The sequence below is a fragment of the Panulirus ornatus genome, chromosome 41 (genome assembly GCF_036320965.1).
Source record: "Panulirus ornatus isolate Po-2019 chromosome 41, ASM3632096v1, whole genome shotgun sequence".
Taxonomy (NCBI): domain Eukaryota; kingdom Metazoa; phylum Arthropoda; class Malacostraca; order Decapoda; family Palinuridae; genus Panulirus; species Panulirus ornatus.
Window position 1 is genome coordinate 7,891,477 of NC_092264.1, and position 13,298 is coordinate 7,904,774.

The 13,298-nt window shown below is 40.1% G+C and overlaps 1 protein-coding gene across 1 annotated transcript; it reads left to right on the top strand.

Moving 5' to 3' along the window:
- Nucleotides 1-159: 159 nt before the first annotated feature.
- Nucleotides 160-8,136, top strand: LOC139761651 (snaclec botrocetin subunit beta-like). The gene is made up of 6 exons (XM_071685962.1): nucleotides 160-285; nucleotides 3,377-3,563; nucleotides 3,735-3,840; nucleotides 4,195-4,302; nucleotides 5,331-5,379; nucleotides 5,590-8,136. Exons 1-5 carry the CDS (start codon nucleotides 199-201, stop codon nucleotides 5,356-5,358), a joined length of 516 nt encoding a protein of 171 aa, XP_071542063.1. The 5' UTR covers nucleotides 160-198; the 3' UTR covers nucleotides 5,359-5,379; nucleotides 5,590-8,136.
- Nucleotides 8,137-13,298: the final 5,162 nt, after the last annotated feature.

Consider the following 13,298-nt stretch of genomic DNA (forward strand, 5'->3'; position numbering starts at 1 on the left):
AAAGATAATTCTAAGACCACAAACAATCTCACTACGCTTGTGGCCCATCATGAGTGAGTGAGGAGGAGAGGAAAGAGACTTGGCGCTGGGCAGGTGGAGGGTAAAGAGGGTGGGGGAACCAGAGGCTATATAAATGGGAGGAGCGGAGTGGCTGCCAGTGTCACTTACTATCCAGGTGTAGGTGGCCGTGCGACGACGATGGCTACGCCGAGGCTGCTCCTACTACTGCTGCAATTGCTCGTGGCCATGATGATCACTATCGTTGGGACTGCAACACCTTCGAGGGTGAGAACCGATAACCGAGATAGTTTTCAATCCAAAGTATTACTCAGAGTGAAAGGGTTCACCAACTCTGTTTTCAGCACTTATTTTCTGAGAGTGTACAAGACTTGTTGTAAGGGATTGCCCGACACCCCTAGCCCTCTCCTCCCTCACTGCAAGTGTTGAACCGCTCTCCCTCGTGAGTTTCCAGAATTCCTTAGTTCCCAGATCCACCCTCTTCCTCCTCCTTCGAGAGTGTCAGGCCTTCAAAACTAACATTATTCGACAGTAAAAATTCAACCCTCATCGCCGCCACGCGACCCCAACACACACACACACACACACACACACACGGTACAGTGATGGAGGTGAAGATGACAGGGACAAAAGTGTAGGAGATAATAACGTGGGGATAAGTTGATATTAACACAGCAGTGAAGAGCAGGTAACTCACTGAGGTTTAAATGAAGTTTTAATGACTGTGAATGTGTTACCAGTGTAGCTACAGTGCCTAAATTACGACTGTCGCCGACAGTGACTGAGTTACCACTACAAATGACAGTGACTGACCTACCACTGTATCTGACGGTGATTGAGCTAACACAGTGGTTAACGGTGGAAGAATTACCAGTGATTGTCGCAAACAGTGACTAAGTTACTACTGTCGCAGTGACTGAGTTACCACTTTAGCTGGTAATGAGTAACATACATGTACAGTTGCTGGTGACTCATGGAGGTGGGTACATGCTCCTGTTTATAGAGGTTCCACCTGTTTACAGAGCTTCCACCTGTGTAAACAGGACTAATTTCTGCAAATCTAAATTAAGAAGAAATGAGGCGGCTTTTCGTTTTCTGTCCCTTTCTTCCAATAGGACTGTCCGTAAAGTTTTTTTTTATGGTGACTAAAATATATATATATATATATATATATATATATATATATATATATATATATATATATATATATATATATATATATATGAACAATGTATGAATGAAGAATGTATGTGAGAAATACTTAGAAAAGCAAATGGATTTGTATGTAGCATTTATGGATCTGGAGAAGGCATATGATAGAGTTGATAGAGATGCTCTGTGGAAGGTATTAAGAATATATGGTGTGGGAGGCAAGTTGTTAGAAGCAGTGAAAAGTTTTTATCGAGGATGTAAGGCATGTGTACGTGTAGGAAGAGAGGAAAGTGATTGGTTCTCAGTGAATGTAGGTTTGCGGCAGGGGTGTGTGATGTCTCCATGGTTGTTTAATTTGTTTATGGATGGGGTTGTTAGGGAGGTAAATGCAAGAGTTTTGGAAAGAGGGGCAAGTATGAAGTCTGTTGTGGATGAGAGAGCTTGGGAAGTGAGTCAGTTGTTGTTCGCTGATGATACAGCGCTGGTGGCGGATTCATGTGAGAAACTGCAGAAGCTGGTGACGGAGTTTGGTAAAGTGTGTGGAAGAAGAAAGTTAAGAGTAAATGTCAATAAGAGCAAGGTTATTAGGTACAGTAGGGTTGAGGGTCAAGTCAATTGGGAGGTGAGTTTGAATGGTGAGAGGCTGGAGGAAGTGAAATATACATATACAAATATACATACCTACACAGCTTTCCATGGTTTACCCCAGACGCTTCACATGCCCTGATTCAATCCACTGACAGCACGTCAACCCCGGTATACCACATCGATCCAATTCACTCTATTCCTTGCCCTCCTTTCACCCTCCTGCATGTTCAGGCCCCGATCACACAAACTCTTTTTCACTAAATCTTTCCACCTCCAATTTGGTCTCCCACTTCTCCTCGTTCCCTCCACCTCCGACACATATATCCTCTTGGTCAATCTTTCCTCACTCATTCTCTCCATGTGCCCAAACCATTTCAAAACACCCTCTTCTGCTCTCTCAACCACGCTCTTTTTATTTCCACACATCTCTCTTACCCTTACGTTACTTACTCGATCAAACCACCTCACACCACATATTGTCCTCAAACATCTCATTTCCAGCACATCCATCCTCCTGCGCACAACTCTATCCATAGCCCACGCCTCGCAACCATACAACATTGTTGGAACCACTATTCCTTCATACATATCCATTTTTGCTTTCCGAGATAATGTTCTCGACTTCCACACATTCTTCAAGGCTCCCAGGATTTTCGCCCCCTCCCCCACCCTATGATCCACTTCCGCTTCCATGGTTCCATCCGCTGCCAGATCCATTCCCAGATATCTAAAACACTTTACTTCCTCCAGTTTTTCTCCATTCAAACTTACTTCCCAATTGACTTGACCCTCAACCCTACTGTACCTAATAACCTCTTTCCAAAACTCTTGCATTCACCTCCCTAACAACCCCATCCATATACAAATTAAACAACCATGGAGACATCACACACCCCTGCCGCAAACCTACATTCACTGAGAACCAATCACTTTCCTCTCTTCCTACACGTACACATGCCTTACATCCTCGATAAAAACTTTTCACTGCTTCTAACAACTTGCCTCCCACACCATATATTCTTAATACCTTCCACAGAGCATCTCTATCAACTCTATCATATGCCTTCTCCAGATCCATAAATGCTACATACAAATCCATTTGCTTTTCTAAGTATATATATATATATATATATATATATATATATATATGCATGTATGTGTGTGTGTGTGTGTGTGTAACAGTCGTCCCTCTTCCGATACGAATACACAGGAATTCAAACACCAATAGACCACTGGGTACTTTCGAAGTTACTGGTGATGGTAGATGTTAGAATCTTAGATATTAGTGTAGTGAGGGTAGAAAGTCATATAGATGATTCAAATATCAAAATCTGCGAATCGTTCATGACACTATGGAGGCACAAATGATGTTAGTCGTGGACTTGATAAGAATATCATCAAATGTTTTGTGTTAGATGTATTCCTGAACATTCAGTGTGGGCATTCACTGCACAGATGTCCTTTAAATGTTAGGCTCAACATGCTTAGCAATAATCGTACGGTGGTCAACATTCTATAAAAGTATTAACAGCTAGTTCTCTCTCTCTCTCTCTCTCTCTCTCTCTCTCTCTCTCTCTCTCTCTCTCTCTCTCTCTCTCTCTCTCTCTCTCTCTCTCAGGTTGTGGTAAGGGACAACACAGACACCGTGTGTCCTGATGACTGGCTTCACTACGACAGCCTGTGCGTGAAGTTCTTCGATGAAGAGAAGGTCCCCTGGTGGAAAGCATGGAGTTATTGCAGAAACCATACGGAGAATACCCACCTGGCGTATGTGGAATCGCAGAGGGAGCATGATCGCTTGACGGGTGAGTTCGGATAGTGGGATCCAGACAAGTAAAAAGAGTTGGTACAATAACAATGTAGTGGCTGACCAATTTCCTGACTGTAATGCCTTTCTCCTTTCGAGGTATTTTTGACGAACAAAAGAGTGAATTATATCTCTCGTGTTTGTTACGCTGTTGTTATTTCTACGGCAGGGATGATGGCGATGGCCGAGATAGATGAAGTGTGGATTGGTCTCAATGACTTGTCTGTTGAAGGAAATTTTCAATGGGCGGACGGAGAGAGCGTGAACTACACCAAGTGAGCAAACGACATTAATATGTCCTCTTCAATGTTTATCCCATCTTCACACTCCTTTTTCGCAGCATCCATCTCAGTAGACTGCGAGTCCTGCCTCTTTTTAACACGCAGGTTCTCCTCTTCCTCATAATCTTAAGTCTCCGCTTTTCCTTTTCTTCTACAATCTGAAGGCCTGAGGACTCTTGCCCGAGAGTGAAGCCTTCAACAGCAATAATAATAAAAAAAAGGCGGAGCTTCCTTGCTTCTCAGTAAGATAAACAATTTGTTCTCATATACTGACAAGAATAATATTCATTCACACTGTTCATTTTGTTCATGAGAAAATACTCACGAGATTTCTCCTTCATCGCACAGCTACGCTCCGAATACAATGATCAATGCCGAGAGTAACGAAGACTGTGTAGATATTCGAAAGAACACTACCTACAAGTGGAGCCTCGATTACTGCTTCGTACACAAACAGTAAGTTCCTCAAACCTCATCTGCCACAGAGAATGAGATCCTCAGCCACCTCCCACATGATCATCTACTGAGCACCACATTAGTGGATAAGTTACACTCACTTCTACCGCTTACCACAGTACTCATCATTCAGGCACCAGTTCTACAAAACAAAATTCATTGTTTAACTATTTCCATCAGTCAAGGCTTCCTATGAAGGGTCATACATTTCCCTACAACCAATAATCACTCTAATACCTTCATTCTTACTGTTTATTATATATGTTTTCTCTTTATATACGACACTATTCTAGAATTACTATTATCTATCTATTTAGAAAGACTTATCTATCTCTCTCTCTTCACATAGAAAGATCTTGGTTCTATTGACATTCGGATTCATTTTATATTCATCTCCAAAGTATCAAAAGGTCTGACAGCCATTTCCATTCAATATATCCTCTCGCTAGAATAGTAAAGGTTCTATATATTCAGTTGTATCAAAACCGTTTCAAACATATGGGGATAACCCTAAATATCATCGATTTACAGTGAACAGATATGTTGCCATAGCAACAAAATTGCCTTGCTTAAGTTTAGAAGCTGAATAGATCTTTTTTCCCATGAGACAAATGGAGATGATTAAACCATTATAGCACGACTGTACGAGCCTTAAGTACGACCATACGAGCCTTAAGCACGACCATACGAGCCTTGAGCACGACTATACGAGCCTTGAGCACAACCATACGTGTCTTGAGCACGACGATGCGACTCTTAAGTAAGATAGCTTGGCCTTTGAAGGGTCAAATTAAATCTCTCTCTCTCTCTCTCTCTCTCTCTCTCTCTCTCTCTCTCTCTCTCTCTCTCTCTCTCTCTCTCTAGCTAGCTAGCTAGCTATCTCTATATATCTATTTATCTATATTTATCTATCTAATCCATTGCTCACAATTAATCTATTCATTCACTACCATCAGAAGCGTAATATATTCTTTAAAACTGACATGATTATAATTCCCCAGAAACTCAATTCTTTTACCTCTCTACAGTTACGTTTGTCGCAAAGATGTCTCATAGATGTCCCATTCCGAGGCCAAGGTGAGTTCAGGGATGATCTACGGCATATCCTACATCCAAACGAGACTCCCTGTAGCAATAAAATGCTGTGTCTTTGTAAGAAACATAATAATCATTTCTTGTTGCTAGTCTCTTGTCATGGACACTGTACCTGGATACTGTAAGATTTTGTCGAGATTTACCGCAATGGTTCACAGTCTCATTTTCTATCCTGTTTCTCTCCTTAAACAGTGGGAGGGGTCCTAAGGTTTACCAGACGCTTAGGCCGCAAGATGAACGAAAAAGGATGTCATCCACTAAGACATAAGAAAGCCCTGGATATGAACGAACAAGGAACGCACGACAGAGAATGTGAACCTACACAAAATGCAATACGGAAGACGTGAATCGATGATACGCACAACTGGGAATGTGAACCCCAACACATAATGCACGACAGCGGATATGACCAAACACAAAAAGCACGAAACACGATGTGTGAACCACCACAAACTGCACGACACAGGATGTGAACCAACGCGGAACGCACAGCAAAGGATGTACACCGACACAAAAAGTACAGCAAAGGATGTAAACCAAAACGAAACGCACAGCAAAGGATGTAAACTAGCACTTAACGCACAGCAAAGAATGTAAACCAAAAAATGCACAGCAAAGGATGTGAACCAACACAAAACGCACAGCAAAGGATGTGAGCCAACACAAATCGCACGCATGTGATGTGAACCAAAATATCGCACAACACAGGGTGTGAACCAAAACGAAACGCACAGCAAAGGATGTGAACCAACACGAAGCGCACAACTGACTATGAACCACTATGATACGCATAGCACAGGATGTGAACAAACTCAAATGCACAACAGTGCGAATCAAGCGATGTGAAACAACACGAAATGCACAATACGCAGCAGAGTATGTGAATTATAATGTTAAGCACAACAAATGATTCGAAGCAACTCGGAATGCACGGTAGAGGATATAAACCAACACGAAGGACGTGAGCATCTTTCATACGCACTACAGACAATGTTAACCAACACGACCTGGAAGACGGAGGATGTGAACCACCCCAATAAACTGCAAAGTGGGCTATGTAAAGTAACATTGTCTAGTTTCATGCAATTGTTTTATTCATTTAAGCATATATCTACATTTTTTGTGCGAGACTTCCTTCTTCAATAAGGTGTGGAAATCAATAATCGGAACCATACAGATGGCAAAGAACTTACACTTCCTAAGAGTATAATTCTAATACATATGAAAATTTAAGACTAAAGAAAACATCTTTAAAGCTACGGATATTTTTTGCAACAAAATATTCAAAAACTATTTTCATTATCATTCACTTTTTGACAAACTAAAATCTATTTTTCTCAATGTGACGAACAATGACGACACCATAGCCTTTCTAAGTTCACGTTTGGTTTCTTTGATTAAAAGTGGTCAACATCTTCCATTATTCTTTTGAAATTAATCAATGTAGAGCATGGTTTGGTCTCATAAAATCATGTACATTCTAGACAACTCATTTTCCTCACAGTATCTTGAGAACATTCTAATTATAATCACGTCCTGAGTCATGCATGAATCACCGTCAGCTGAGTCCATTTCTAAAAGCATATCAGAATAGTCATGAAATAGTTAAATACCTTACATTTCTTGTCCAACAAATGTATGATGTGCTAATTCTACTACACTGAAAACCATATGTACTTTCTCTTGTCTCTTTTGAAATTTTTGCACTGCTATTATACAGCAAGATATGCTAAAAGACAAAAAGGAGCTTCAGTTCGATGATTCCATTTATACGAGACCTGATCGTTAAGATACTTCCATCTATCTTCGAACAGCTATTGTGGAATTGTCTTCCCTCTCCTTCTAACCTTTCTAACTTCTAAATCAGGTCTACATATCACCTGCAGGGCCATAAATAATTTCTTCAATCTCTCTCTTAACTTATTTTCTTTTCATTCGAGATGGCCGTGACTAGGACACGATATCCGTAATAAGTCGGTCACTGAAATAAAACACGAGATACACCTAGTAGATGTGGCCTTATAAAGGAGAGACACTGACATCAGGGTCATTATCTATAATGAACAATGGAAGGATATTTCTAATTGATAGGTCAAACTGACAGTGACTAGGCGTCCAATATATACATTGAAAAAAATACATTCCTTTACATTCGTTACAGCAAAAATATACGTTTTCTAATATAGCCTACTAACATCAAAGAAAACTTGAATTCTTTATAAAGGGATACCTTACGAAATATGAAATAATTCATATGAATAAGTTGAAATTGGTTGAAATCTCCAAGATAAAGGACACAATTTGCATTGAACTTTGTAATTCTCTACTGTACCTGCGTCATCTTTTTCATGGACAATTAAGACAAAAATGAGAAATCTGTGATGGTACCACGACTTCCACACTCAATAAGAGCACTAAACGTCCCTCTACTCCTATAAAGGCTTCCCTACTTTGTAAGGAAAACTTAATCAAGCTGCTTTAGGTTACGTTTGGTTTGTGCTTTGAAAGAATATTTCTCAGTTTCTTTAGCTAGGTTACTCAAGTTGCTCCAAAGACGACTGTTATTGTAATATGACAGTAATGGTATCAACTTTTGGTGTAAACTTAATTATGACCACTGTTGCTGTTTTGCTAATCTTTGGAACTAGCAGAACTCCACTATGGGTACATTATTTCACACCTGGAGCTTAACAGCTCATCTCTGCATATCATGTATAAGAATGAATCATATCCCCTTGTCATAACTGTCTCATTCCTCCTTCCCCCATTCCCGTACTTTTTTTTTTATCTCTATTGCCTGTTTACTCCACCGCCCACAAGATGGATAAAGTAAACGATTTCGCCCGTTTTTTTTTACAGCAAACAACATCCATCAATATCTTTTCCACTCTCCTCTTCAATATTACGTCTCTCACCCTCTTTTCCTTATCCACTCTCTTAGACAAACCCTTTTCAACTTTCCCCACTGTTATATATTCTTTAAACTCTTTGTGGTCATTCAAAAGAAAATTTTGATTGAGCAAAAATGTGACCACAAATTAAGCAGTAAATTATTTAGGCTTACGGTAATCTTTTGTCTTCCTTACAATGTCGAATTCTCGATAAGAATTTTAATGAAAGACTCCTCGGTTATAATTATCATATTTCATTACATTTTCAAGGTACTTCATGTTTCAAGTGACGTTTCTCATCATCACTTGAAACGCTGCTGTGTAGTTTTGTGATCCGAATGAAACATTAAACGACAAGGGTGCAATTTGTGATTTATAGCAATGATATGCTCAAAACTCTCGTTAGTACATGAAAATGAATTAATTCTGGTCTTATTAATTAGTTTCGTTTCCGTTAACATTTGAAATTCATAGCAGAAAAAAAAAAGAACAGCTGGCAAGACAGTGGCAGCAGTGGATAAATTGAGACATCATATACCTATTATCTTTGTAGTATCAACATCATCATTAGTGTCCTGGGAACCGTTGTTAATTAGTGTATGTGGTGGTAACAGATGGGTCATTAACGTCCCTCCACGCAAAGCTCGGCAGGCCAACACGCACCGTAGATAATGTGTGGACTTTGGTGTCTTAAGAGTTGACTAATTACGTACTTTCTACTTTTCTTCCAAAGGAAGGATGAGCATCTCTTTCTCCCAATGTTTCTCTTTTTCTTTTTTCTTTTTTTATTACTTCTGATTACTTTCATGTGTCTCTCTCTTAACACCAGGTTTATCATCGCTTGCATAACGTGTGACTCTTTTCTTAATGTTTTCCCAACAAATCAGACTAGATCTGGGGAACAATGCCTGTTATCGATGCCTTTTCACCATATCAAGAAATACTAAACTCACCACTAACGCCCGCAAGTTAAATGATGATAATCATGATAAGAAATCTTTCTCTAACTTCACCACTTGTCGTCTAAAGAGTAGAGCATCAACTCTCAATTGGTTGGTACAACAAAACATCACACCACCATGACAGTGCCGGTATATTTTTGTAAGTTTCCAAGATGTACAGAAGTAGCCTGCACAAACTGTTTTCCTAGTATCCAAGTGAAACAGGATCGAGAAGAACCATGCGGGTGATTGACGTCTCCAGCTGCATATTCTGACAGGTATGAATGGCCTCACGGGTGTCAGACACACACAAAAAAAAAAAAAATGTACAACATTCGTGACTCACAGAGAGAGTGTGGACTTATCAGGAAAATTTCGACCCCAGCCTGAGGGCTCCTTTCATAGCGAGCTGGATCAGTTTGTCTGATTATGATACTGGAATACGACAGGAACAGATACGTCGTATTACTGACAACGAGGATCAGGGAAGAGGAGCCTTTAGAGGGTGCCATTTCTTCCGCGCAGCTTTCCTGCTTTCCAGTATTCTTCTCTGACACTACCGAGGATGCTTTTGTTGCCTGTATTCTTCTCTGACACTACCGAGGATGCTTTTGTTTCCGAAAACAATAAGTCAGGTCTCCTAATATTTTACGAAACAATGAAATTTCTTCTACTGATGCATGTTTTGTATGAAAAGTGCATGCTGGGATGCCGCCATCATGCAACGACCTTGCTGCCATTACAGATGTGAAATTAAAAGCCTTAAAATTCTTTATCGGTCCATTTATTGATCTATCTTAACTACCCACCTGTCAAAATAAATATCATCTTAAACCCATTCCCAGCTCCATGGAAGTGGATAACACACACACACACACACACACACACACACACACACACACACACACACACACACACACACACACAAACTCTGGAATCTCTCATCCTCAACCCATGCCCAGTATGTTGGTGTAAAAACATGGACTTCCACACTTATAGACCGCCTCTTTACTACTTTACCAAACATAATCTTCAGTTCACTTATCATGTCACAGAATATAAACATTCGACTGCTGTGGAACATATGTGTGTTACACATATTCAAGAAGGAACACTTGCCACTGTGTCTAATCTCTTAAAAAAGTGAATCAAGACTCACTGGTGGAGTTGCAGTTGGAGTGGGAAGCATGTGTGCCTGCAGTTATTCACCACAAAATTGTGTTAGGGTCAATAAATAAAATACCACCAGTGTTTTTGGAGGTCACCTTAACCTGAACCTTACACCATCAATACTGAGGTCACATCACCTTAATCCTACACACCACCAGTGTTGGATTAACCATAAACCCCACGCAACCAATATTGACGGGGTTGTCCTCCACCTCCACATCACCAGAAGCGGCGGTGGTGAGTGTGGAGGCGAGTTGAATAACACAGGTGTTACCATCAAGATGATATGCAGCGGAGCGTAATGCGACACCCTCCACTAGTCGTCAGTATGTCGCACCAGCGAGCATCCTCAGCACAGTACCATTATCACAAACACCATGAACATGACACGAGCGTCATGTGTTCATGTATATTGATATGATACGTCGATACACACACACACACATATGTACAATTCTAAGGGACCATCCGAGGCAAGTATCTGTTTGTAACCAAGCCCGCGGGAGGGAAAATGGTATGTTACCATTTTTAGACTGCATGTTCCATAGACAAGGAAACAAGTTTAAGTTTAGCATATACAGAAAACCCACCAATGTCTGCTCATATATCCATTATTACTCATCTCAACATGACAGAGTTAAATTATCATCATTTCAATCTATGTTCCTTAGGGCATTACGTATTTGCAGTCCAGAGTTTATTGATGATGAGTTTGAGAAGATATATTCTATTGGATCTAAGTTAAAGTACCCTAGATCTTTCATTGATAAATTCCTTAAGTTAGCAAAGAAATCATTTTATAGAGTTGAGCCCAAACCTCCCACTGACACCAAGAATCTTTTAGTTCTCCCTTTTAATAATAATTTCACTTTGCTTCCCATGTTGCTTAAATCCTTTAATGTAAATGTTGCCTTTAGCAACAATAATACTATAAAGAATATCTTAATCAGGAATTCACCAGAAAATTCTCTTGGTTGCATCTACAAAAGTGCCTTGTGGAAACTGTGATATATTCTATGTTGCTCAGACTGGTAAGGATCTTTCTGTTAGACTTAAGCAACATAAATATAGTATAAGAACGGGACAAGAATCAAATGCCTTGTTTAATCATGTTAAAAACTATGATCATTGTATTGACTGGAGTAACGCCATCTCAGTTATTAACTCTAACTCTATTACCAAGAGAAATATCATTGAATCTTCTATCATTAAATACACAAAGAATTATAATCTTAATATTAGTGATGGTCTATACAAAGTAGATAATTTTGTTGTTGATAAGATTTGTAAAATGATAAGTTTATGAACGCTCGTTGTATGTTTTGGACAGTCACATGTTTACCAAAAGGCGTCCTAGCTTCGTCTCTTCGATGATATCAAGTGAATGTTATATTTCTCTCTTGTGTCTCACCTGATGCTGTGATTATTACACGAAAGTGCACTTGTGAACTTTTCGTGCTTCATTTTCCCCGTGGACTCATAGGAATATAATATATATATATATATATATATATATATATATATATATTTCTTTCGTCTGTTTCCTTGCGCTACCTCGCAAACGCGGGAGTCAGCGACAAAGCAAAAAAAAAAAAAAGAAATTAAATATATATATATATATATATATATATATATATATATATATATATATATATATATATATATATATATTTGTCGCTGACTCCCGCGTTTGCGAGGTAGCGCAAGGAAACAGACGAAAGAAATGGCCCAACCCACCCCCATACACATGTATATACATACGTCCACACACGCAAATATACATACCTACACAGCTTTCCATGGTTTACCCCAGACGCTTCACATGCCCTGATTCAATCCACTGACAGCACGTCAACCCCGGTATACCACATCGATCCAATTCACTCTATTCCTTGCCCTCCTTTCACCCTCCTGCATGTTCAGGCCCCGATCACACAAACTCTTTTTCACTCCATCTTTCCACCTCCAATTTGGTCTCCCTCTTCTCCTCGTTCCCTCCACCTCCGACACATATATCCTCTTGGTCAATCTTTCCTCACTCATTCTCTCCATGTGCCCAAACCATTTCAAAACACCCTCTTCTGCTCTCTCAACCACGCTCTTTTTATTTCCACACATCTCTCTTACCCTTACGTTACTTACTCGATCAAACCACCTCACACCACACATTGTCCTCAAACATCTCATTTCCAGCACATCCATCCTCCTGCGCACATCTCTATCCATAGCCCACGCCTCGCAACCATACAACATTGTTGGAACCACTACTCCTTCAAACATACCCATTTTTGCTTTCCGAGATAATGTTCTCGATTTCCACACATTTTTCAAGGCTCACAGGATTTTCGCCCCCTCCCCCACCCTATGATCCACTTCCGCTTCCACGGTTCCATCCGCTGCCAGATCCACTCCCAGATATCTAAAACACTTTACTTCCTCCAGTTTTTCTCCATTCAAACTTACCTCCCAATTGACTTGACCCTCAACCCTAGTGTACCTAATAACCTTGCTCTTGTTCACATTTACTCTTAACTTTCTTCTTTCACACACTTTACCAAACTCAGTCACCAGCTTCTGCAGTTTCTCACATGAATCAGCCACCAGCGCTGTATCATCAGCGAACAACAACTGACTCACTTCCTAAGCTCTCTCATCCCCAACAGACTTCATACTTGCCCCTCTTTCCAAAACTCTTGCATTTACCTCCCTAACAACCCCATCCATAAACAAATTAAACAACCATGGAGACATCACACACCCCTGCCGCAAACCTACATTCACTGAGAACCAATCACTTTCCTCTCTTCCTACACGTACACATGCCTTACATCCTCGATAAAAACTTTTCACTGCTTCTAACAACTTGCCTTCCACACCATATATCTTAATACCTTCCACA